The sequence below is a fragment of the Polistes dominula genome, unplaced genomic scaffold (assembly GCF_049000335.1).
Source record: "Polistes dominula isolate Pdom_NZ unplaced genomic scaffold, Pdom_raw_medaka contig_37, whole genome shotgun sequence".
Taxonomy (NCBI): domain Eukaryota; kingdom Metazoa; phylum Arthropoda; class Insecta; order Hymenoptera; family Vespidae; genus Polistes; species Polistes dominula.
The window spans coordinates 1,254,415-1,281,505 of NW_028301169.1; the positions used below are offsets into that span (position 1 = coordinate 1,254,415).

Genomic DNA, 27,091 nt, shown 5'->3' on the forward strand with positions numbered 1-27,091 from the left:
TGTGAGATTTTTTAACAGGATAATAAAAATAAAACGTATGTTCTATTTTCATTTCATCTCGTTCGGATTGTATAATAAATTTTGATTTTGATTCAAGTAGTTACGTGACAATTATGACACTGATCAAAATTTCATTGTAAGTGAAATTATTTAAAAAAAATATATATATATATATATGTATATATACCTTACAATTATTTTAATATTATTATTTTAATATTGGTGGTTTTATTATTATTAATATTGTAATATTTAGAATGCAATTATATTAGAAAAAAAAAAAACAAGTAAATGTTAACGTAGTCATTTGACATTTTTGAACTGTCATAATAACTGATCATGTATATCAAATTGAAAACACAGATCGATATAACTTTATATTGATTATTTATTAAATTATTAAATAATAATGAATTATTCAAACGTATCATACTGATAATATTATTTACTGATAAATTAATTAACTTTCTTTTATATAACGCTAGGTGGTGGGTGTACGTGATGCGATTTAAACAAAAATATTCGTTCCAATTGAATGATTTAATTAATTAATTATACAAGTTAATATAATTTAATTATAGTAATCTTTTATAAATAAATTTATTTATTTATTATTTAACAAATGATTTACGTAGTGTTAGAATTAAATGAACACGTTGTAATAAAAATTAGTTTTAAAATATGCGATTTAATTATAAAAAAAAAACAAGACGATAATAATCAAGGATTATCATACGAAAAATTTTTATTAATAATATTTTAATTAATTAATTAATTAATTAATTATCGAAATGAATAATTGATAAATTTTCGTATTTATTTAATTAATTAAAAATATATCAAAAAAATAATTCGCGTATTTAGAATGAAATTAATCTGATTGTAATAAATAATTAATTGTTTAAACATATTGTATTTATTTATAAAAAAACCGTATAACAATAATGACAAGGATGATCATAATGTGAGAAGGAAAATTAGACAAGTGTTATAGTAGTAGTAGTTGTAATACTAGCGTAGTATCTAGTCGCGGAGAAACGAACGGGTGTTCTCGTCATCGTTCGGGTAAACTCGGTCGCCGAGCAGCTGCTTCGAAACTCGGAAAAGGCTCAGTCGCTTCGCGCGCTCCAAACCGAACGTGTCGTCTCGATTCATTTTCTCTTTCTTCGTCCGTGTCGTTGGTTCACGTATTATAGTTAACATCTTCTTATTTTTTTTTATTTAAATAAATAATTAAATAAATATATATCTAACAATTTCACGTAATAATAATAATAATAATAATAATAATAATAATAATAATAATAATAATAATACGTGTAATAAATTTAAATAATTGTAATCATTTTTGATAAGTGTTCGATTTCGGTGCAATTTCTTTTTTTTTTTTCAAATTTTTATTATTAAAATTATTATCATTGTTATTATTAAATATAAATGTATGTTCCTTATATATATATCTATGTATAAGGTTCATCGTATGATTTATTAGTAGTTTGAGAGTTTTGTAGTTTTTGTATTTGATACAATTTAATTAAAAATACAAAATTCAATTATTGTTGCAAAATCAAAAAAAAAAAAAGAAAAAAATTAAAATAAAAGGAAGGGTAAGAGGGGGTTAACAAAAAAAAAAAGACAAATAAGTTTCGAGTGATTCGTCGATAGATATTTCGTAAAGTAAGAGTTCTTCTTACCTAGTTGTCATTTAAAAAGAGGTTTTTTTTTTTTCGAGAGGTGGAACGACAGTTTGAAGATAAGAAAAAAAAATTTCAAGAAGAAATAGAAGATAGAAGAAGAAGAAGATAAGAGATAAAAGATAGAAGATAGAAAAAGAAGAATTAAAAGTAGAAGTAAAAGTAGTAGCAGCAGCAGCAGCAGCAGCAGCAGCAGCAGAAGTAGAAGTAGAAGTAGAAGTAGAAGAAGAGAAGAAACTCACCGCATCTGTGACATAGGAAAAGGAGGTGAGTTTTAGAAAAAAGGAGACGAGAGACAAACCATTGGAAAAGTTTATACGATGAAAAGGGACGTGTGTGTGTGTGTGTGTGTGTGATCTCTCGTGAGAGAAGATCCCTTACACCCTTTTTCCCTTCCTTATTTACGAATGTAGTTGAACTTTCATCGGGAAAGTGCATCGAGGAAGATGGTCTTTTATCTTCTTTTTCCTTGTTTTTAGATTTTTTTTTTTCTGTATAATATTTTTTTATTTTTTTTTTTTATATTTTTCTTTCTGTCTTTTTTTTTTATTTTTTTTAATAGAAATCATGGAAGAGTTTCTCGCATTAGTTTTAAATGAACGGAACAACGAGTGTTTTCTATATGATTTGTTTTATCATATGTTGCTTGAATAAATTTGAATTATTATTATTATTATTTATTATTATTATTATTATTATTGATCATTTTTTTTTCTCACATTAGAATTCTAGGAAATAGAATAATGAATGAATTATAATTAAATTTGCAATTTAAATAAATTTTTTTTTTTATTATTATTATTATTGTATTTTAATTGGTCGTTTGTTGGTTCGTTTGTTTATATTATTTATTTAAATTATCTTCTAGTTTTTTTTCTGTGTAATTTTTTTTCTTTTTTTTTTTAATTGCCTTTCCGCTTGTTTTTATTCTTTTTTTCTTTTTTGGTAAGAAATGTTTTTGTTAGATGAACGAATTGAGTGTGTTATATATATGTGTATGGGGATGTAGGAAGGATAAGGGTAGAAAAGAATATATTTACTTACATAAGAAACATTTAGATGATTTATTAACAGAGTACGTCAGCAAATAAAATGAATGAATGAATGAATGAACGAATAAGATATCTTGAAATTGAAGAGATTGATAAACAAATCTTATTTCTAACTGTTAATTATTATTATAACATTTATTTATTAAATTAGAGGAAAAACAAAATATAGAGTATTAAATAAATAATAAATTAATAAATTAGTTGAAATATCTATTGATTAGATAATTGAAAATTAAATCCCGTTAATCTCATAGCTTTTGTAATTATTATTACATCATTTATTTATTATTATTCAAAATAAAAATAATAATATTAGGTCGAGTCATAAATAACTTCCGTTTTTTTAATGAGACAAAGAATGGACGCTTTTCTGCGACTGATAAGTGCAAGACACCTTTCATGGATTTTTCTTTTTTTTTTTTGCACTCTGCAATTGTTCAACGTATCTATTGGATTTTGCTCCAATATTACCTTTAAAAGGTTCATCAAAGTTGAAAATACGTCCCTGCACTCGGTTCATCTTTTAAGATCGTATCTCCAGAACGGAATTTTACAAACCAATTTCTGACTGCCCTATCAGTTATCAGTCCTGCACTGTATAAGCTGTATATTTATTCAATTGCCACTTTAGTGCTATTGCCTTGTTTCAATTCTTAAAGCATTACATGGTCGAATATGCACTTTTTACTATCCATTACAGTGGTTAAGAAAAAACGGTTAAATGTAACATTGATTACATAAAAAAAGGTTGACAGAAGACTAAACTGAATCCTCATCTATATACAGTGATATCAAAAATTCGTTAGTTTCGGTGACTTATATCTTAATATATATAAATTACGTGTCACGTTGTTTGTCCGCAATGGACTCTTAAACTACTCAACCGAATTTAATCAAATTTTGCACACTGTGTGCAGTTTCATCTAATTTGAAAGATAGGATAATTTATATCTCAATTTATAATTGCAATATTATTTTATTAACGTGTGTATCGGACTGATTGTGAGTCAGCACAGCAACGCGTTGCGGGGAACCCCTAGTAATAGGTAAATACGAAAAATAGATTCTACATAAACGCATCGGAAGTTACTTATGACTCGATCTAATATACAATAATGAACAGATAAAATACCTCGAAAATATTTTTGATTAGATAATTAAAAATCAAATTCTGTTAATCAATCTGTTAATCATCAACATCATCATCATCATCATCATTATTATTTATTTATTTATATATTTATTAATATTTCTAGAGAAAGAAATAGAAGAGGTTTGGTGATAAGGGGGATAGATAGAGATAGAGAGAGAGAGAGAGAGAGATAGTGAAAGAGAAAGGGAAAAAGGGAAAAGGGTGATGGTTTGATGGTTAAAAGCAAAACGTAAATTATCTGTCGTTGAGATAGAATCGTAAATCCTCGTTTGTTGGTGACATTTGTGTACCGTTTAACAGCCAATCGCCGTTTATTTTTTCAACCCCCAACCCTTTAGTACGATAATTCGCGTTGACGTACTAGTATTAGTATTAGTATTAATAGTAGTAGTGATATATATATATATATATATATCTTTGATCATATCGGTTGGGGGAAAAAGTTGTGTTGTGTTGTGTTTGTTGCTTCGATCCAAGTTGAACACGCTTTTTGAATTTTCTATCTTTTTCACACTCAGATTTATACTCTCTCATACTCACTCATTCACTCTCATTCATTCACGTTCAGTCAGTTGTATATGACGTTTTCACGGTATTTCCATAATTTTCAAACTAAACTCGAGTCGTGTTTGAAATCCGATCGATGATTTAACGAATAATGACTGCAACGATATTATCGTTGGATTGAAGGGGGGCAAAGAAAAAAATATTATAAAATATATTTCTTATTAAAAAACAAATAAATTATAATATGAATAATATATAAATAAATATTATATTAATTATTATATTATTATCGCGTAGGAATTTGTTAAATTACTACCATTATTTATTATAAACGATGTATTAGCAATTAATAATTATATAATATAAATTAATTATATGTTAATAATTGTATAATAAAATTTCATTATTATAATCTTAAGATATATAAATTACGTGTCACGTTGTTTGTCCGCAATGGATTCTTAAACTATTGAACCGATTTTAATCAAATTTTATACAATGTGTGCAGTTTCATCCAACTTGAAAGATAGGATAGTTTATATCTTTTAGTTTATAACAGTTGGCGGTATAAGGTAATTCGTTGATTTAAAGACGTGTGTGTATCGGACTGATTGTGAGCCACAGCAACGTGTGGCAGGGCACCCTTAGTATTTTATATAAATATTATAAAGAAAAATCTAATATTATATGAATATTTTATTTCTTTTTTATTTTTTTCTTTTTTTTACTCAAAATTTACACGATAAATATAATTACACGATAAAATATAATATGAATGTATGTGTGTGTGTGTGCATATTTTAAATGTACGATTTAAACGTTTAATGTAATACACATGTTTTAATATCATTTTTTTTTATTCTGTGTGTGTGTGTGTGTCAGTATGTGTATTTAATAATAACATATATTTGATAGGTTTAAAACACACATACACACACACATATGTAAATATTATTTCAAATTTCTATATCATATTGAAATTTTAATTTTAAGATTGATTTATTCATGCTATTAACTTTAAGTGCAACACGTTCGACGTTTCATCGTTCTAGCGTACTTTTTTATTTTTTTTTTATTTATTTTTTTTATTTTTCCTCCAATCCTGTGTACGAAGCCGCCACTACCACCCACCACCACTACTACCACCACCATTCATCTGATGAAATATTCATATTTTTCTATGGACGTCGAACGCACCGATGCGAAAACGCATAACGCGTCATCCTCTCTCTCTCTCTCTCTCTCTCTCTCTCTCTATATATATATATATATATATTTTTGCGTTCGCTAAATGGGAAACTTACGTTATATGTAGATTGTAGATACAACCTTTATACATAAATATATATATATATAGATATATACAGGACGTTTTAAAATATGCGGGTGCAACTTCAAGGGTGGTTTCCCGTACGATCAAAAAAAAAAAAAAAAGAAAAAAGAAGAAAAATAAATAATACAAATAAAATCATTTTTGTTTTCTACATTTTGTTTTTATTTTTATAAACAATTAACCCTTTGTGAAAAAATGCCGAATACTTTTAATGAAAATGTTTTCTTTATCATTAACCAGATTTTAATAATAAATTGTATATAAGGGGAGAGGAGGGGGGAGGGAGAGAGGGAGAGAAGGGGGTAAGGTTAATTCGTACAAAAAATAAAAAAAAGGCATGTTTTTGTGAATTTTTGTTTTCTGTGACGACACAATTAAAATCTCTCGATTAAAATCAATGTTACATTAAAGTATGTCATTTGTAGAATATTGTATTAAAATTTTGCACGAAAAAATATTAAAAAATACGTCAATGGCAGCAATAATTGGGGGACGTGTTCTCAGGAAAAAAAGGTTAGACTACACTTTTAACGATTGTATTCATTTTATACAAACATTTGTTTTGTTTTATTATATATATTTTGTTGTTGTTGTTGTTGTTGTTAAAGGTATATATATATATATATCATGATAATTCGTGGATATAAATCTCCATTTGTTTATCATTCATTCATTTCTTGAACTTTCAAATAAACTCACCATACCAACGTTCAAAGGGTTAACGATCACTTTTCCAGTTCGACACTCACCTACTACTACTGTTTATCGTTTTTATTTTTCTCTTTTTTGTTTTTTTTCTTTTTCCATCCTCCTTCCTCTCTCTTTTACCTTCTTTCTCTGAGAAGAAGCAAACTCTCTCTCTCTTTCTCTCTTTCTCTGTTAGAGTTAAGCGAATATTTACGTCCGTAGGAACGAGCAATTGAAAAGCTTTCAGAGAACCGTCGGTCTGTACTGACTGAGAGCAAAAGAGAGAAAGAAAGAGAGCAACAGAGAGAGAGAGAGAGAGAGAGAAAAAGAGGTAGAAAACAAGAGAGAGAAAGCAATAGAGTGTATGTGTGTGTGAGAGAGAGAGAGAGTGAAGATAGAAGAGAAAATATCCATGGTACTCCTTTTCAACCACCTCAATACTCATCTCTCCCTTTTCGTATTTCCTCTCTCTCTCTCTCTCTCTCTCTCTCTCTCTCATACTCTTGTTATTTCTCTCTTTCTCTCTCTATCGTTATTTCTCTCTCTCTCTCTCACTCTCCCTCGTCATTTCTCTCTCATTTACTCTCTGGTTATTTCTTTCTCTCTCATTTTATCTCTCTCTATCTTTCTCTCTCTTTCACGTTATTTCTCTCTCATTTTATCTCTCCTTCTATCGTTCTCTTTCTGTCTTTTTCAGTTTTGCTCATTTTCTCTCTCTCTCTCTCATTTTTTTGTTTTTTTGTTTTTTGTATATCTATTTTACTCTGTACGATTCTCGTTCTCAGGTATATGTATATATATATATATATATATATATATAACCATTGCACTTGGAGAGCTTTTTTGCATTGGTGCAAGGTGCATCGTAATTAGTGCGTTTCTCTTTCATTGTACCCAGGGAATGAGAAATTCATATAGATTCAGTATACGGCATTATTGAGAGCGCGAAACTGCCCGGTTAGTGCCAGTTCCTTGCTTACCTGCTTGCTTGCTTACCTATACGGAAAAACAGGCCATTTTCTCTCTCTCTCTCTCTCTTTCTCTATCTCTCTAATTCTCTCTCATTCTCTCTTTCATCCTATGCCTCTCTCATTCTTTCCTTATTTCTGTCTCATTTTCTCTTACATTCTTTGTTTCTGTCTCATTCTTATTCTCATTTTTTGTCTCATTCTCTCTATCATTCTCTCTATCACTCTCTCGTTATTTCTCTCTCATTCTCACTATCATCCTATGTCTCTCTCATTCTTTCCTTATTTCTGTCTCATTCTCTCTTGCATTCTCTCTTGCATTCTATGTTTCTGTCTCATTCTTTCTTGCATGCTCTCTCTCTCTCTCTCATTCTCATTTTTTTTTTATTCTCTCTCTCTTTCTCTCTATCATTCTCTCGTTATTTCTGTCTCATTCTCTCTATCATTCTCTCTATCACTCTCTCCTTATTTTTGTCTCATTCTCTCTTGCATTCTATGTTTCTGTCTCATTCTTTCTTGCATGCTCTCTCTCTCTCATTCTCATTTTTTTTTCTTATTCTCTCTCTCTCTCTCTTTTTCTCATTCCCATTTTTATTTTCTTTCTATCTCATTTTCTCTCTTTAATTCACTCTCTTTCTCTCTCTCTCTTATTCTCTGTTTAATTCCTTTTCTTTCTCATTCTATCTTATGTTCCTCTCATTTACTCTTTCTCTCTCTCTCTCTCGTTTTCATTCTGTTTCTCTCTCATTCTCTCGTTTATTTTATTTTTTATATGGTTGTACCGATCTGGTACGATATAACCATAGGATATCTCTCTCCTGTATATCTCGTGTATTTACTGTATATGTTAACTTTACTACTGTACTATAACCCATAGCTATATACTCTTTACTATCACCATTGCTTACTACCACGTTTATTTTCTTATGGGTGGGGGTTAGGGAGAGTTAAGGGGTTAGGAGGTGGACAAGAGGGAAAGAGGGAAGTATAATTGTTACGCTTACTTTCATCTGGACGCTTAGAAACGCGTCGTTTTCAGGCTCTCTCGTGCAATTCCGAATATCATCGTGGTTTGTCTGGGTATTTTACCAACACTCTTGCAATCATCTTTTATTTTTATATCTATATATATATCTTTGTTATTTTTTTTTTTTTGTTAATTTTTAAACATTGTTCTTTCATCAAATGTTATTAATGTCCTTGCAATATTTTGTTTTTCAAGAATATTTTCTATGTGTTTGGGTTTGATGAAGGGTGGGTGCGTGTGTTTAATATGAGTTATGTATTTTATATTAAAATGAACAAATTGTGAACAATTTTTGTTAATGAGATTTTATTTTAATGTTTTTTTTTTCTGATATTCAAATTGTTATATTAAATTGTTATATTGTAAATATTTGAAATTGATTTGATCTGAATGTCTGTTAAAAAAGAAATATTTACTACACGTGTATTATATTTTAGTAGGTTTTGATTAAATGTTAAATAATACAGCTGTTTCGTATTTGAAATAGTAATATTATTATGTAATTTTTACACGATTGGGGTGAACGATTAATTTTTATTTATTGAAACATTTGAAATTGATCTGATTTGAATGTATGTTAAAAAAGAAATATTTACTACACGTGTATTATATTTTAGTAGTTTTTGATTAAATGTTAAATAATACAGCTGTTTCGTATTTGAAATAGTAATATTATTATGTAATTTTTAAACGATTGGGATAGGATGGATGATGGACGATTAATTTTTATTTATTTAAAGATCGGTTATATAATTTAACACATTGATAAACTGACATGATTGAAATTGATCTAAAAATTTATGATCATCAAATATAGGATATGTGTTTTTTGTGTGTTTTTGTGTGTTTTAACAGAAACTCGTTTGTTCAAAAATATAATCTCACCTCGTATCGAAATTTATTTGAATTTTTGTTGTTTTGTTATTTGTGTGTGTGTGTGTGTGTGTAATATCTTGAACAACGAACGATTAAAATAATTATTTATTTAACAATTTAAATCGAGTTTTAATTGAAGTAAATTGAAAAACAACAAAAAAAAATCAACGGGATCGAAATTGACTTTAAATTTATGATAACCAAATATACAGATTATTTTTAGTGTGTGTGTGTGTGTGTGTGTGTGTGTGTGTGTATGTGTATGTGTTTTATAACAAATAATAGAATTATTTCATTGTTTTTATTTTGCAAATAATAATAATAATAATTTAACGTTAAACATTTAATAATGGTGATAGAATATATTTGTAATTGAAATTTATTTTTTTTACATTAAAAAAATTCAATCCTTGATTAATAATTTAATTTAATAATGAAAATTTAATTTTTTAAAATAAATAAATATTACTAAAAGAAAATTACTGTATTTATTTATTTTTAAAAAAATTTGTAATATATTAATATAATTTAATTTAATTTTATTATATTTATTATATTAATTTAATTTATAATAAAAAATTGATAAATATTATGAAAAGTAATTAAATTACAAAATTATTAATTTCTTTATTTATTTATAAAAAAATTTGAAATATAATAAAAGTTCAATAATAATAAAAAAACAAAAAAAAACAATTAACAAAAACAGGAATTATATATTTTTAAATTAGCATAAAAATATATAATAATACTACGATGACTTTTACAAAATGACTTTTCTTTCATACTTATCTTTAATCGATATTTGAATTTTAATTTTAATCTCTTATCTTGAATCGATTATTTGAAGAGATAAAAAGAACGAACCTTCTACGTTGAAAAGAAGGAAGTTCTCGTTTACCAAGAGAGTTCCGTTCTTTTTTTTTTTTTATAAAAATAGAACAACCATTTGTACTCTTTTATCATTGGGTTCTGTCACCTTTAACGGATTGTAACCGGTTAATTGAAAAATTGTTCACTTGCCTGCTCGGACTTTGTCGAAGTTCGAATAAGAAATTAGTAGCGGTATCGTTTAGAAATAATCCTAAGAGTTTACTCGACACGCTTACTGATTAACTTCTTTTTTTATTTCTCTTTTACCACACGCTGAAAGAATGTTATTTAGAAATATACGACCATGTTTTACAGTAAATAGTAGTGGTAATAGAAGTAGTAGTAGTATGAACGAATTGAACGAATTAACATCGTAGGAATTTTTGTTTACATTTCTTTTCTATTTTCTTTTTTTTTTTAAATCAGATAATTTATTTTCATTTGATTTATCGCAAGATTATAATAAATACATGTTTAATTATTAATGTAATAAATATTTCAAACAATAATACGATTAATAACGAGTCGAGTCATAAGTAATTTCCGATGTGTCTATGTAGAATCTATTTTTCGTATTTATCTACTATAAGTCACTGAAACAAACGAATTTTTGATATCACTGTATACATGAGGATTCAGTTTAGTCTTCTGTCAACTTTTTTTTATGTAATCAATGTTACATTTAACCGTTTTTTTCTTAACCACTGAAATGTATAGTAAAAAGTGCATATTCGACCATGTAATGCTTTAAGAATTGAAACAACAAGGCAATAGCACTAAAGTGGCAACTGACAAAAATATACAGCTTATACAGTGCAGGACTTGATAACTGATTGGGCAGTCAGAAATTGATTTGTAAAATTTCGTTCTGGAAATACGATCTTAACCTTTGCTTATCACACTTGATCCAAAAGATCCAGACCTTTTTTGCAACTTGAGTCGTTTTTCTCAATTGTTCAACTTTGGTAATTTTTTAAACATATTTAAATTTAATTTAAAGCTATAAAATCTATATAGTCTTTTAAAGTAAGTATTAAAGAGGTCTCCAAAAAAATGTTGAAGTAAATCTATGCAATAGTTTCTTTTTTATGACGATTTTTCTCGTCCGGGTCCTTTAGACCCGGGTGTGGTAAGCGTGTTACTTCAGAAAGAGTGGTAAGCAAAGGTTAAAAGATGAACCGAGTGCAGGGACGTATTTCCAACTTTGATGAATCTTTCAAAGGTAATATTGGAAGCAAAATCCAATAGATACGTTGAACAATTGCAAAGAATGCAAACAAAAAAGTCCATGAAAGGTGTCTTGCAGTTATCAGTCGCAGAAAAGCGTTCATTCTTTGTCTTATAAAAAAACAAACGGAAGTTATTTATGACTCGACCTGATATAAACACTTCAAACTATAAAACATTAATTCATATTCTATTGTTCTTTTGTAATTTCAATTTGAACTAATGTAAATTAAATAAACATTTCAAACTGTAATACAATAATTCGTAAAATAATTAAATCATAATTTTGTTTTTTATTAATTTCAATTGGAGAAGAAATGTAAATTAGAAATAATTGTAAAAATAATAAGAAAAAAAAGATATAGAGGGATACAAAAAAAAAAAACAAAAAAAAAATGTTTGAATTAAAAAACTAACGTCAGTCGGGCTGACGTAAATGCAAATTACGAATATGAATGCTAATTTGAGAATTAACGTCATTAGGAAGAAAGGGTGTGTGTGTGTGGAAGAGAGGGGGGAGAGGTATGGGGTTTAGAGTCCTTTGATAAGTACCACCAACCTGAACGTAGTAGTAGTAGTAGTAGTAGTAGTAGTAGTCGTATTCAAATAATAAAAAAAAGTATTTCCACGAGTTTGCATTATGCAACTAAATCCAACACTCACCCACACCCTTTTTAAGAGATGTGGTTGGTGTTTTTTGGATTATGTTCGTGAGTTGTAACAGTTACGAAAGGATTTTTCTATGATTCTCTCTCTCTCTCTCTCTCTCTCTCTCTTTGTCTCTCTTTGGAAAATCTATGTATTTTACTTATGTTTTATTTCACACACATCCCCCCCATTCTCCTCACATCATCGTGGAACGTTCCACGAAATGTGGGATGTAGGGGGGAAAAGGTGCAAGGGTGGAAAGGTTTATACGTGTGTCTCTGACACGGTTTGTCCTTTATTTAATAAATATTGCAATTTTTAATTGACTATAGGGGTATGAAATGAAATAGGGTAATTTATTTTAATATTAAAGTATATTATATAGAATAATTTTTAGAAATGTAATGATGCATTTTTTTTTCTTTTTTGTAATGCAATTTATTACTTGCAATATTTGATTGTATTTTTGTTTTGTAAATGATGTAGATTTGTTTTCTTTTTTTTTTTATTGCTAATATATTTTTATTTTTTTTAAATATTTTTTTATTATTAAATTAGAAACGTGTCACAGTTTTAAGAATCACCTTATGCATTATTTGTTTGTTTTTTCTTTTTTTTTTCAATACAATTGATTACTTTCAATTCAATGTATTTACTTTCAATTTTTCATATCTTTTTTGGTTTATATTTTTATTATTTTTTAAAAATAGTTTTAAGAATCATGTTATTATAATTGATAATAATAATAATAATAATAATAATTGAACTATTATATTTAATATATTTGTAATTTGTTAAAATTGATATTTATTAAACAACAATTTCGTATCTCTCACTTGAATTTTATATTATGTTTGATTTTGCTATTTTCTTGGTTGAATGTCGAAACGTTTACCATATATATTGTATAAAGCAGGTTTCAACTGAATCGTGAATTTTAATCGATCACCATGCATATACACACACACACACACACACTTACTCATACTCATACTCATACTCACATACAGACTCTCTCTCTCTCTCTCTCTCTCTCTCTCTCTCTTTCTCCAATCTCTTTCACTCTCCTCTCTCTCTCTCTCTCTCTTTTAGTAGAACAAAATTAGAGTTAAATTAATTCGAATTCTCGTTTTGTATTATATAATGTTAAAGAGCCGTGTGTATTATGGGATTGCAGTTTAAAATGCTTTCTATCAGAGAACACATTTTTACAGTTAGACGATTATTTTATTAATTATCTTTCAACAGTGATCTAAACAGAAAATATTGAATAGATAGATCAATCGATAAATTTATCTAGATTGAAATTATTTCGTAAGATTTCTTTTTTTTTACCTTCGTTTCGTTTCCTTCCACGTGTTTGAAATAATAATAATAATAATAATTATTATTTTCTTTTTTTGGTATGATTTTATTAAATACGTCATTCATCTTGATTGAAGGAAATGAACAAGGTTGAACAATCTTTTAAAATCAATTTCATTTTTTTTTTTTTTTTTAATTAATTTATGCGCATAATTTTGAATGTTGAGTGTTGATAAAAAAAAAAACTTCTTGTTTTAAGATTTAATCTTCGATTCAATTTTATTTAGAATATATTTAACAAAAAAAAAAAGAATAATTTTAAAATACTTTAATTAATTACATTTATTATTATTTTAATTAAAAATTTGTTTTTATTATAATTATATTTATAATTATTTTAATTTAAAATACTTTTATAATTAATTATATTTACTGATATTTTAATTTAAAATACTTTTATTCATTATATTTATAATTATTTTCTAGTTTAAAATATTTTTATTAAATATATATATATATATTTAAAAAATAAATTAATAATATTAATAATATTAATAATTTAATAAATATATATATATATTTATTAAATATATATTTAAACATACTTTCAAAATACCTTAATTAATTATATTTATAATTATTTTAATTTAAAATATTTTTATATTAAATATATATATATGTGGAATATAACAATTATTTTTTATTCTATGTTTGTGTTTAAAGTATGTAAGAGATATTTATTAATGTGTAGGTGTATAGACAAAAGTATGTATCCAAGTATTTATGCAAGTATGTATGTACAGTTTGAATACTTCACCTTTAAAAGCTCAGGCTTGTCACCTATTTATATTCTACATGTTACATACGTACATACATACAAATATATATATATATATATGTATAGAGGAGAGTGGTTGGTTGGTCACAGGTGTAACACGACACAACGGTGTGGGCACGCCTGTATTTTCCTGCCTGCAGGATATCAGGACCGTTTTATAACAGTTCTGGCAGAAGAAGCAGGACGACATTCCTTCGATCAGGCTTTCTGTATCCGTTCGAGTGAGAAATTATTAATCAATTCTTTTTTTTTTTCTTCTTCTTTTCTTTATCTCATCTCCATATTTTTTTTTTTTTTTTTTACATATCTTCCATCATTCACCAAATTATTAAATTGGAAATGTTCATTTGTAAATATATTTCAAGAGAGTTAAGGTTAATATATTTCTATTATTTACGATTGTTAGTTTAATTAGAAATTATTAAATTGTTTATAATTTTTTTTTTAAATATTATAAATAATAAATATAAAATAAATATAATATAATAGTAATACAATATAGTAAAAATATAATATAATAATTAATAATATAATAGTAAATAATATAATATAATATAATAATAAATAATATAATAGTAAATAATATAATAAATAATAATTCAACTATTAATAACTTTTTTTATACACCTTACTATACTTTAAAAAAAAAATATATATATATATATATATAAAGGGATGGTTCTCAGGAGTGTGTCACAAATTTTACAATGTACGCATGTGTGCACTTGATTTTATACAATTTTTAAACAAACTAATGTTTATTTAAAGCTTTATTTGAAATACATCAACATAAACATGATTCGTGTAAATGAAGAGAATCCTTTCTCTCTCTCTGTCTCTCTCTTTCTTCCTCTACTTTCATAGATTATTTTCTTTTACATTGTGGCCGAGAATTGGGTGGAAGATAGTAAAAGAGGGTGATAAAAAAAAAGAAAGAGGATTAAAAAAAAAAAGAAAGAAGGAAAAAAAAATATGAAAAGAACGAAAAGGACGTCGCTCACCGCACGACCAGGAATTTGTCCTGAATTCCGCGGACTGCGCCTTTCTCACGGCAAAGTATTTTATCGGGTCTTTCTCTTTCTCTCTCTCTTTCTCTTTCTCTCTCTCTCTCTCTCTCTTTCTTTCTTTCATTCTTTCTCTTTTTTTCTCTCCTTCGCAAAAGTGTTCGGCCAAAGCAGAGCCATGCTTCGTTCGATACGGAAATCGCTTTTTTTCCTCGTTGAAAATTTATTGGACGTTCCGTGATTCTTGCTCTTTACCCCCCCCCCTCCCACTCCCCTCCCCACCACCACCCCATCCCAACCTACAGCCAACCCCATCTACTATTTTTCTCCCTCTCTCTTTCTCATTCGTTTACTCTTTTACCAAATCTCCTATTCGTTATGAACTCCGCCATTGCTATCACCCTATTCTCTTTATTTTGATTTAATTTTATTTCTTCTCTGATAAAACGATTTTTCCTGTACCACAGCATTCGTGAAATATTTGGGAGTTTTTTTTTTTGTTCTTTTGCAAATATTTCTTCAAACAAAAATCCTCAGACCGCCAAGTTTTACTGGGGGGAAAAAATGAATTTCGAAATAACTGTTATAGTTGAAGGCTTCGATCACGCGCTCAGAGATGGCGCGCGTAATCAATGTCGTCATCATTGGACAATTTAAAATTTTGTAAAGAAATTCTCCGCGAATTTTTTTTATTAATTTTAAATAATATTGAATCAATCTTAATGAAATCTATTTTATTTCGTATGATTTTGTTCAATTTAGGATATAGGTTAGTTTTTAATTAATTTTCGCGATTATTTGTTATTTTTTTTTATTACTAATTTAAGAATTATATTATTTAAAGGTTATCTCTAGATCTTTAGGTTACTGTAAGTTTTTAGTAAATGGCGTTGTATTACAATTCATTTTATGGAGGGTGGAGATAAGGAGTATCATCTTCGTATATGAAAAGTGTCCATCGAAATGCATTCAATTAGAGTGGCGCCACAGTAGCTTTAGGGTAAATTTTAAAGGAAGCGCCAAATATTATTAGAGTAGGATTGAGAAATAAACAAGGAACACAACATTTTACCCATAATTGTTTTGTTATTCATAATACTTTATCAAATTAAATGATAAAAAATCAATAAATGTACTATTTACAATTCACGAAATAAAATCACTCTAGCTACACGTTGTTTTCTCATAATAATTCTTGAAGGTTATATTTTACTACATTATTACATAACTCGGCATACTTCAATTCGTTTACAATTGCTACATTCATACCATACCTTTTGTCTACACCAGCGCCATTCTGGAAGGTTTTTCAACTATTATTTATAGAAAACGCTGGACACTTTTTCACAATTACATTATTTTGTACTACGCAAGTAGTTGACATTTTCAATAATTAACTACTTTAGTCGGCAATAATATTAAATTATTTTAATAAGGCATACTTCAATTCGTTTACAATTGCTACATTCATACCATACCTTTTGTCTACACCAGCGCCATTCTGGAAGGTTTTTGAACTATTATTTATAACATATGCTGGACACTTTTACAAATTTTCTCCGATAACAGAGATGTTACTCCTTACCTTTACCCTCCATAAATTATTTCAATTTGCATACGACATAACCTTACTTTTTTCTCATATATTCTCATATAATTAAACTATATATATATGGTTTAAACTGTATGAAATGTTGCGAAACATTCTGGAAGAGAAATTTATCCTATAAAAGAAATATATATATTGGATAGAGAAAGAGAAAGAGAAAAAGTAAGAAAAAGTGTGATACGATCTAGAAAAGTGAGAGTGGCACGGATTTGAGAAGATACAACACAAATACATACAACACACATACTAGGACTGGGTTATCGACCGCTCTATTAAATATGCAACGCATAGAATGACATAACGAACTTGTGTTTGTGTATGTGTGTATATGTGTCTGTGTGTATCTGTCTGTGTATCTGTCTGTATGTCCTCGTAACGAACGAAAGTGAGAACCTACGATAATTCATCTACGATAGCGAGACGTTTTGATGATTTAATCAGAATTTAAATCAATCAATTTTTTATTCCATTTTATTATCAGAGAAAGAGAAAAACAATGAAAGAATGCGAATGAAAACGAATGAATGAATTTAGGTTCAATTTAGGTTCAATTTAGGTTCAATTTAGGTTCAATTTAGGTTCAATTTTTTGATCGTAAGTAGTAAATGTTAGTGAGAATAATTATTTTGATTAAAACTAGTATTATTGGTAGTTAAAGGTTAACGTTGATGAATTTTATTTTAAATTGAAGAGATAAAGTAATTGAAAATTTATTATTTTTTTTTTTTTAATAATATTATCAATAAAAAATTTCAATGACAGATGTAGGAAAAAAAATTGGAATTTTTAAACAAATTATTAATATAATAAACGTGTTATACGTTATCGTACATTTCAATTAAAATATCAATAAAAAAAAAAAAAAAACGTGACATTTGTACAGGTATTCATTCAAAGCACATTTTATGATAAGATAATGAAATTCTTTTCTTTTTTTTTTTTTTTATATTTTTTAGTTATTTTTTTTTCTTTTAATTTTTCCCTACTCTTCTACTTTTATCTAGAAAGCAAAAATAAAAGAAATAAAATCGAGTGTAGGAAAGATATTTTAAAAATGAACGTTATTGATTTACGTCAATGCATTTCGAACGTGATCCTCCCATTGAACGTGTTTTTTAAAATGGGAGAAACCAATCCTAGTAAACAAACGATTTTTATATTTTTATTTTTTTGATTTTTTCATTCTTTGATCTCTTCTCTCTCTCTCTCTCTCTCTTTCTATCAAAAAAAAAAAAAAAAAAAAAAGTTTCATTTTCTCGTTATCAAACAAAATTTTCCAATTTATACAAATATTACAAAAAATCTACAAACAGACCCACATATATACATACACACAGAGAGAAAGAAATTATATTTTATCAAGTTTTCATGTATTTTTTGTATTCCAAGTTATTTTTTTTTTTTTTTTTTTTTACGTATCGTCACACGTTGAACGTTTATTGGTTCGCAATCGATCAAATAGATTTAAATGTTTGTAACTGTGAGTAATATAGTCTCAACCATTTCCATTTGTAAGTTTTTTTTTTGATTTTTTGAGAAAAACATTTTTTAAATCGTAGAAAAAACAATTTTTTTCCCCATTTGATCTTTCAAATCGATTTGTCCAAATGCAAACACGGTTTGTTGCAATCCGCGTAAAATTTGAAAATAATTCGTAAAGTTATCAAATTTAAACGTTTACAAGAGTTTAACATTAAAATAATGTAATTAAATATTTGTATAATTAAGTATGAAATCTTTTAATTTAAAAAAAAAAAGATAAAAATTGAATAGCTTACGAATAAATGTTCAAATGTAATAATATATTATTATAAAAAGACTTGCCACGTGTTGCTGTAGCTCACAATCAGTCCGATACACACGTCATTAAGTCAATTGCAATTATAAATTGAGATATAAACTATCCTATCTTTTAAGTTAGCTGAAATTGCACACAGTGTAGAAAATTTGATTAAAATTGGTTCAGTAGTTTAGGAGTAAATTGTAGACAAACAACGTGACACGTAATTTATATATATTAAGATAAATCGAGATATGAACTATCCTATCTTTTAAGTTAGCTGAAATTGCACGCAGTGTGGAAAATTTGATTAAAATTGGTTTAGTAGTTTAGGAGTTCATTGCGGACAAACAACGTGACACGTCATTTATATATATACATTAAGAAGAAGATTATAATATTTTAATTTTATAATATTTCAAATATATTTGTATAATATTATAAAAATATATTATTTATAAATTATATTATAAAAATAGTTATCATCCTATATATTATTTATAAATTAATTATTTAAGCCAAGTTAAAACTAAAACTAAAGATAATGCTTTCACGATTTCTCGATTTCGAACTGCTCTCGAATCAGGTTGCAAACCTGCGATAGACTCTCGTTCGTCGATCCGTGACACCTTAACCGTTCGACTATGTGCACACAAATGCACACAAATGCATACAGATGCATAAAGGATAGAAGTTAGCAGCAGCAATCGTCGTTCGTCGTCGCGTGTAGTAGACGTTGTATTGGTATAAAACATCGAAGTTATGCGGCGGCTTTTTTCCCCTTCTTCTTCTTCTCTATATTTATTTCTTTCTTTCTATCATTCTTTCTCCTTCTTTATTTTTCTTTCTCTTTCTATTTCTATGTCTTTCTCTATAAACTTAACTCGCATACTGGGTGTCCTTGCGGAATGAAAGTACCCGTGGAAAACGTGACCTCTCTTAGTTCGACGAATGAGTAATGCTAGTTGCACGGATTTAAACATTCAGCATAAATTTATCATTAACATCTCATGAAATTATCATGATTTATTTCTTAAGGGGTGTTTTTTGTTTTGGTTTTTGTTTTGTAATATTGTATTTTACGGATTTTTTTTTTTTTTTTCTAATTTTATTTCTCTTATTTTTTGATTACAAAAGTTTTGTGAATTTTACGTTGGTGTTATGTGGAAAATGATTGTACATTCATTTTTAGGATTTTGTTTTCAAATTTTAGAGATTGTACGATTATCTTTTTGGTTTGTTTGTTAATTTAATTTTCATTTGTTATTTATAAAAGGTCCATAAACATTTCGTGGTATTATAAATATTTATTTTTTTTTCTTTATTTTTTTAATATAATTTTTCAAGGGGGTATTTTCAAATTTTATTTCTTTTGTTTTGTGATTACAAAAGTTTGTGAATTTTACGTTGGTGTTATGTGGATTTTTTTTTTTTAAATTTTAAACTTCAGACGATTTATATTTTTGGTTTGTTTGTTTTTTTTTTTGTTACAGATTGCAAAGGAAAGAAATTGAGAGAAACTAAGTAGGAAGAAGAAGAAGAAGAAGAAGAAGAAGAAGCAAGTTGTGAGTTGGTTGCTTCCGATATTCAACCAAGCGTTCTCTATATCGGGGAAAGTGGAACGGCCACGTGAAATCCGGTCTATGGTGGACAGAAAAATATGAGCATCTCGTGAAATCCGTGACACAGAGTTGGAGTTTTTAGACGAGAAGGGAGAAAACATCCACCCCTCTCCCCCGCCCACCCCACTCATCATGGAGACCGAAGAGCTCACGAGACTCGTCGACGAGATATACAAGGTAAGTTAAATATATTTAATATTAATTATTAATTATTAATTAATTATTACATTTATATTATAAAGTAAATTACACGTGGATTTAATCAATTATAATCTGCATTGTGTAATTGTATTATTATTATTATTATTATTATGTTTTTTGATTAAGTTAATTGAACACAAATATTATCATTAAACAAATTATTTAACATAAATTCAATTAATTAAATTATTTAATTATTTAATTTAACAAAATTAATATTTAACAAAAATATTAATATTAAAAATATTATTCTTTTTAAATGTAATTATTAAAGTTAATAATTTGGGGGTTTTTTTTCTAGTGATTTAGGTATAATTAAAAAAAACAAAGGTAAATAAATTAAATATATTGATAAATAATTTATATCATTATAATATTTATTATATGATAAATAATTTGTCTATATTTTGAAAATAATTTAGTAAGATTTTTAGTAATAGTCATAGTAATATAATATAATTTAGTAATATAATAGTAATTTTTTTTATTTATTAATAAAATAATTTAACGTGGTGTATAGAATATTTTTTTATTCATTAAACAATTACAAATTAAATCTTTTGATTTATAAAAATTCAAATACAGTATTTGGACATATTTAAAATGGGTGTTCAATAATTTTAATTTATTCATAAATAATTTAATTAAATATTCATTTACTTAATAGTACAATCTCAATCACATTAAAAAATAATAATAAATCGATAAATAAATCAATTTAATAAATTATTAAATATTGTTATTGTATAATTCATCGTAAAATTAATTTATCATAAATTTTCATAATATAATAATTTCTATAAGAATCTTATAGAATAATTCAAAAAGGTATGAAAACAACATGAAACCATCAAACTCAATATTTACTTTATCCGTATTTTCTCATCATTTTTTTTTTTCAAACCAAAAAAGAAAAAAGAAGAGAAAAGGAAACCTTTCGCCATAATTTTGGCTCGTTGCCAATAATCCCCCATCCCCCATAGAATCCTTGAATACGGTGTCTCTCTCACCGGTGCTCGGTGTGTTATCTAATTTAGTATTTTCCACTGTGTTCAATTGCGCGGGAAATTCGAATTCCACGGATGCCAACAACGTGGACTGATGATAGGGTAGGAGGAAGGAGGGAGGGAGGGGCGGAGGGGCGGAGGGGGAGGGGAGGGGGGGATAGTGGTAGGCAACTTGCTTATGGAAACCCTTGGGAATTATTCTACCTAGGAATTTGATGGAATTTTTATAGAATCATAAAACAAAAAAAAAACAAAAAAAGAAGAAACTGTAAAAGAAGAAAAAAAAAATTACAATCTTCTCATTTTAATTTAAATTTAAATTATAATAAAACGCATACACATATACACATATATTGGCGAGGGGGGGGGGTGAGCTGAAAAGTAATGGTCGTTACTACGCGTGTCAAATTATTTCTAATATTTTAAATATCAAAATACCGATTGATGATTTTTAACATTACGATATTAAAAATTTGGCATTTCAAATAGAAAAAAAACATTTGTTGATAACGTGATTAATTAATTTAATTATTGATTAATAATCAAAACTTGTTTAGAACAATTTATTTCTTTGAATTTTGAGGCTAGAAAGCGACATTACTTGTTAGTTGTTCTAATACATGCGAGTAATTCAATTAAAAATGTTTTATGGTGGTGAACAATAATGAATTTAATTTATTAAAAAATAAAACAAATATAATATAAGATTGCAAAGTTTGTTAATAATAATAATAATAATAAAAACAAAAAATAAAATAAAACAAGCAATTTATTTATAATCAAAATTCGAAATCTTCTTCAACATGAGTGCATATATGTTGCGTATGGATGTGTATATGTGTATGTGTGTGTGTGTTTCTTAGGAGAAAGGTTAGAAGCCCTTTGCCACAGAATTTCCCGATAGTTAGGTGTCGTCTAGGAAAATTATCCATATTGCAAGAGAGTAACAGAGACCTATATATATACATATATACATATATATAGATATATATATATACATAGGTATAGTTAGTTGGGGTTGGTTAGGAGAGTAGCTTAAAGAGGGTTGCGTCGTTGAAAGCAACGGGGAAGGATGGAAGGAAGGAAGGAAGGAAGGAAAGGGGTGGAAAGGGAAGGGAAAGGGAAGGGAAAGGGAAAGGGAAGCGCGGAAGCGAAAATGATTAGACGGCAAGTAATCTTATTAGTCGTTCGGCAGTCAAGCTTTCCTTCAAACTGCAATCTTCCATCCCTTTCTACTTGTAGGCGTCAACCTTCTCACCTTTACTGTTAGACGAAGTACCTACCATTATCTCGAGAAAACCCTTGTCTTCATTTTAGTATCATAGTATGTATATGAAATACATAAGTATAGTAGTATTGGGATCTCTTGCAGGGGCGTGGCGTAACAATTCGACCTATGTACTCTAATTCTGAATTTAGTCACCAGATAGCGTAGTCAAGTTCTAGAGAATCCTAAGTGGCGTCGTAGCAATTCGACTTATGTACTCTAATTCTGAATTTAGTCACCAGATAGCGTATTCAAGTGCTAGAAGATCCCACGTGGCGTAACAATTCGACTTATGTACTCTAATTCTGAATTTAGTCACCAGATAGCGTATTCAAGTTCTAGAGGATCCCACGTGGCGTCGTAGCAATTCGACTTATGTACTCTAATTTTGAATTTAGCCACCAGATAGCGTATTCAAGTGCTACAGATCCCAATATGTAAATGTACTTATTAATATTTTTATTTTTATATTTTATATTTGATATTCTATATTTGTTATTTAATTGTATTTTTAATTTTATATTTTTTATTATTTTTTTTTGTCATTGAAAAAAAAAACAAAATGGGAACGTATGGGAAAAACAATAAGGAAATGTAGGTTAGAGGGTGTCTATAAGAAAATGATTTTTTTTTTTAGGATACAAGTTAATCAAATGTGACGAGCTGATTTTGATTGTTAATTATGTTAATATAATTTATTAATAATATATATTTATATTAATTATTAATTGTTTGATTTATTAATTATATTAATATTTCTCTCCCTTATAATTTTATAATTTATTTAATGTATTTATATCATTTAAATAATTTTATAATTAATTACAAATGATAGATAAGTTTGATCTAATTGTCTCTAATTGAAATTAATTTTGATTGAATTAATTGTATTGTTTTTTTTTTTTTTTTATTGGATATGTTTAACATTTTATTATATTTTTATAAATTTAATTTGAGATGAGTAAAATGTTGTCTATTTTTAACGATACCTTGGCTTTACCTATTAATTAGCTTCTTGTATACTTTGAAAACGATGTTTATAGAATTCTTTTGTAAGATACTTTGACGCGATGAAATAATTTCAAAGTAAAGTTTGTTGCTTGTAATACTAGTAGTAGTAGTAGTAGTAGTAGTAGTAGTTAGTTAGTATAACATACATTCTCGATAGAAAATACTTAATTATATATTACACGTGTATGTATATGTGTATGTATGTGTATCTCTATACACACATATACACAAATATATATATAGAAGAAGGTGGAAGACTTTGTAATGATCTAAATATTGACATTGGTGTTTCCCTAGAATATAATCGGCTTTTGTAATCTATTTTCTCTTTAGAAATTGATAACACAAAGGTGTTGGGGATGAGATGGGGGTGTATAAAGGGGTGGGTGATGGATACATCTTGTAATAACATCTCAACATCGATACAGAACACGTATTATTATTATTATTATTATTATACCAATTAAAATAATTTCATTTATTAATATAAACATTACATTATATATGTATATATATTTTACATTAATATTAACAAACGCATATATGCGTTTATAACACTGTAAAGGTTAAAAGGAGGATTTGAATTAGAAAATGATTTCAATTAATCAACACTTTTGTTGAAAATTTATTTTTCCATTTCACATTTTCTCCTTTTTTGTTTCTCTTTCTTTTTCATTTTTTTTTTTTTTATTTTATTTCTAATCGATTTAAACCTAACGTTGATAAATTCCAACCAACGACGGAAAGTTATTAACCGTAATTATCGATGAGAAGAGGTGTTTTTTTTTTTTTTTTTTTTTTTTTTTTAAATAAAATAGAAGAAGAGGAAGAAAGGAAAAAAAAATAGAAAAAAAGAGAGAAAAAAACTTTCATCTCGAATTCCATCTCTCGTCGTCGTACGTAATTCCAACGTTTTATAACTCGTTAGAGAATTATCGAATAGTTCGCGGAGGAAAAAAGAAAAACGTTTGACAAATACTTTTTTTTCTTTCTTTTTTTTAATTCCCTAAAGAATTTTATCCCCGTGTTATTTGTCGAATCGGATTTTTAATACCACTCGGATATATAATTAAAAACGTATCGTTTCCGACGAGTTGCACATATTAAAAAAAAATAAAAAAAAAATAAAAATTAAAACAAAGGTTGCATCAGACAGATTTGTAAACAAATATTTCTCAGACATTTTTGTTGTTGATATTAATCGATAGAAACATTTTTCCGTGAACTTTAACACGTGTGTATGTGTGTATATATTTAGGTATCATTTATCATGTATCAAAATGTAAAAGTGTTGTTATTTAATTAAATGAATTTGTAAGATTTAAAATTGTTTATTTCGAATTTTATTCTTTTTTTTTTTTTACAAATTACGTAATACTATTGCAATAAATTTTAATAAATAAAAAGATACTAGGATTTAATCTGTTATAAATCAGTGTATCTATTTTTGATTTGTTAAAACAAATCAAAATACAATTAGATATAAAATATACAATAATAAGTATAATTAATTAGGTGTACAAAATATATATAGATATAATAAATTAGATATAAAGTATAATAAATGTTACAAATTAGATTTAAAATATCACAAATTAAATAACATTTATTAAATATAATAAATAAGATATATATATACAGATTAAGAGTCTGGTTACGTTGAGTAGTTTGTTTCCGTCCAATCATCAAAGTCAAGCAGACGTTTGGTCACGTTTAGTAAGTGGATGGGTGACCCTGCGCGTGTTGTTGTGTTGTTATTGTTTTTGTAATCTCTTATAATAAAATATTAGATATATTATATAATAATAAGTATAATAAAAATTAGATAAAAAATATTATGAATTTAATATAAATAAATTATGTATATAAAATATAACAAATAATAATAAATAAAATATGCAATTTAATAAATATAATAAATAAGATATACAACAATATAATAAATCAAATATAAAATAATACTAAATATATAATAATTTAAATGAAATATACTATAATGAAATTTAGATAAAATATAAAAAATGTTAATAAATTACCCCGTGGGGGCGGCGGGGAAGAGAATACCCCCTCAGTAATCCCTGCTTGTCGTAAAAGGCGACTAAAAGGGAAACCTTTAGAAAAAAATGGTTGTTAAACAAAATAAAAAATAGTAAAAAATGACTCATAAACAAAACCATAAAATAATTCCACAATGTTAAACAATCCAATAATTTATTAACTAATAAACCGTTGGTTTCACAATATATGAATATAATTATAGTATGGATAGGGGTAGTAGTGGGGGTTGTAGTAGAGGTAATGGGAGTAAAGGTAGGAAGAATTAACCTGACGGGGTTGGTTTAAAAGCACGCAGACACTTGATAATGCGATAGGTACGATGTTAACGTATGGCACGTGGTGAGTACGAGGGTGGGTTATGAAGGGTAGAAGGGGGGTAGTTTCGATCATAGATCGGAAGCCAATTAATATCTACCGGAGATATCTATCTCTTTTACTCCCCCCTATTCCACCCTTTAGCGTTATCCAATCACCGTGTCTCATCCTTCCCACTTTCAACAACCCCTTCCACTACGAGTCACCCGGTATATAAGGGGTCCCCTTCCCAATATTCTCGGTGAAACATAACCGCGTGTCTCGTGATATATTCTCGCCATGGGGCTCGCTTGTCAACGTGTAGAAGAGAAGGGGGTAGGAGGAAAAGGGTAACCACCCCTTCTCTTCTATCTTCATCCCCATAAACCTTGTCACGTGATAGCTCCGTTAACTCATCTGCTTATTCTCGTTATTTTTTTTTCTCTTCATTCGATATTGGGAATAAATTTTCATTCGTTTCTGATTGATTGATTGATTGGTTGATTGATTGATTCAGTGACCTTGATTCTGTTCATTTATTAGTTTGTAATTTTTTATTTTAACAATTTTTGTTTTGTTTTTTTATTTTATGTTAATGATATTTTATATTACAGATTTTTTGGTGGTTCTTTTTCTAGTTGTGGTAAATTAATAGATTAGTAGATTTATTCAAAATTATTTGAAAATATGTTTATTATAATAATAAAAGATTAAAATATAATTAAAAAAGAAAATATTTTTAAATATATTTTAATTGAAATTATATAATAATTTTGTTATAAATCTACCTATTAATAATTTGTAATTTGTTTTAATTTTATTTTATTAATTTTTTTTTTTTAGTTATATTAATTTTAATTTAATTTTATTCATAATTTGTATTATTACAATTTGTAGAATTGAAATAAGAAAACCATTGAAATATTCAATATTATCATAGTAAAAATTAAAATAAAAAACCACACACATACATATACTCATACACTTAAATATTATATTTGAAAATAATTGTCACCCTATAAAAAAAATCTATTTAACCCTTTCAATCGT

The 27,091-nt window shown here is 27.1% G+C and overlaps 1 protein-coding gene across 1 annotated transcript in view; it reads left to right on the plus strand.

Annotated features, from left to right (window-relative positions):
• The first annotated feature begins 1,501 nt into the window (after window positions 1–1,501).
• Window positions 1,502–27,091, plus strand: part of IRSp53 (Insulin receptor substrate 53 kDa) — a 184,469-nt gene continuing 158,879 nt past the window's right edge. The window contains exons 1-2 of the mRNA XM_089179159.1: window positions 1,502–1,961; window positions 20,075–20,380. Coding sequence (XP_089035285.1) covers window positions 20,336–20,380 — 45 coding nt within the window. The 5' untranslated portion in view covers window positions 1,502–1,961; window positions 20,075–20,335. The remainder of the gene's footprint in view (window positions 1,962–20,074; window positions 20,381–27,091) is intronic.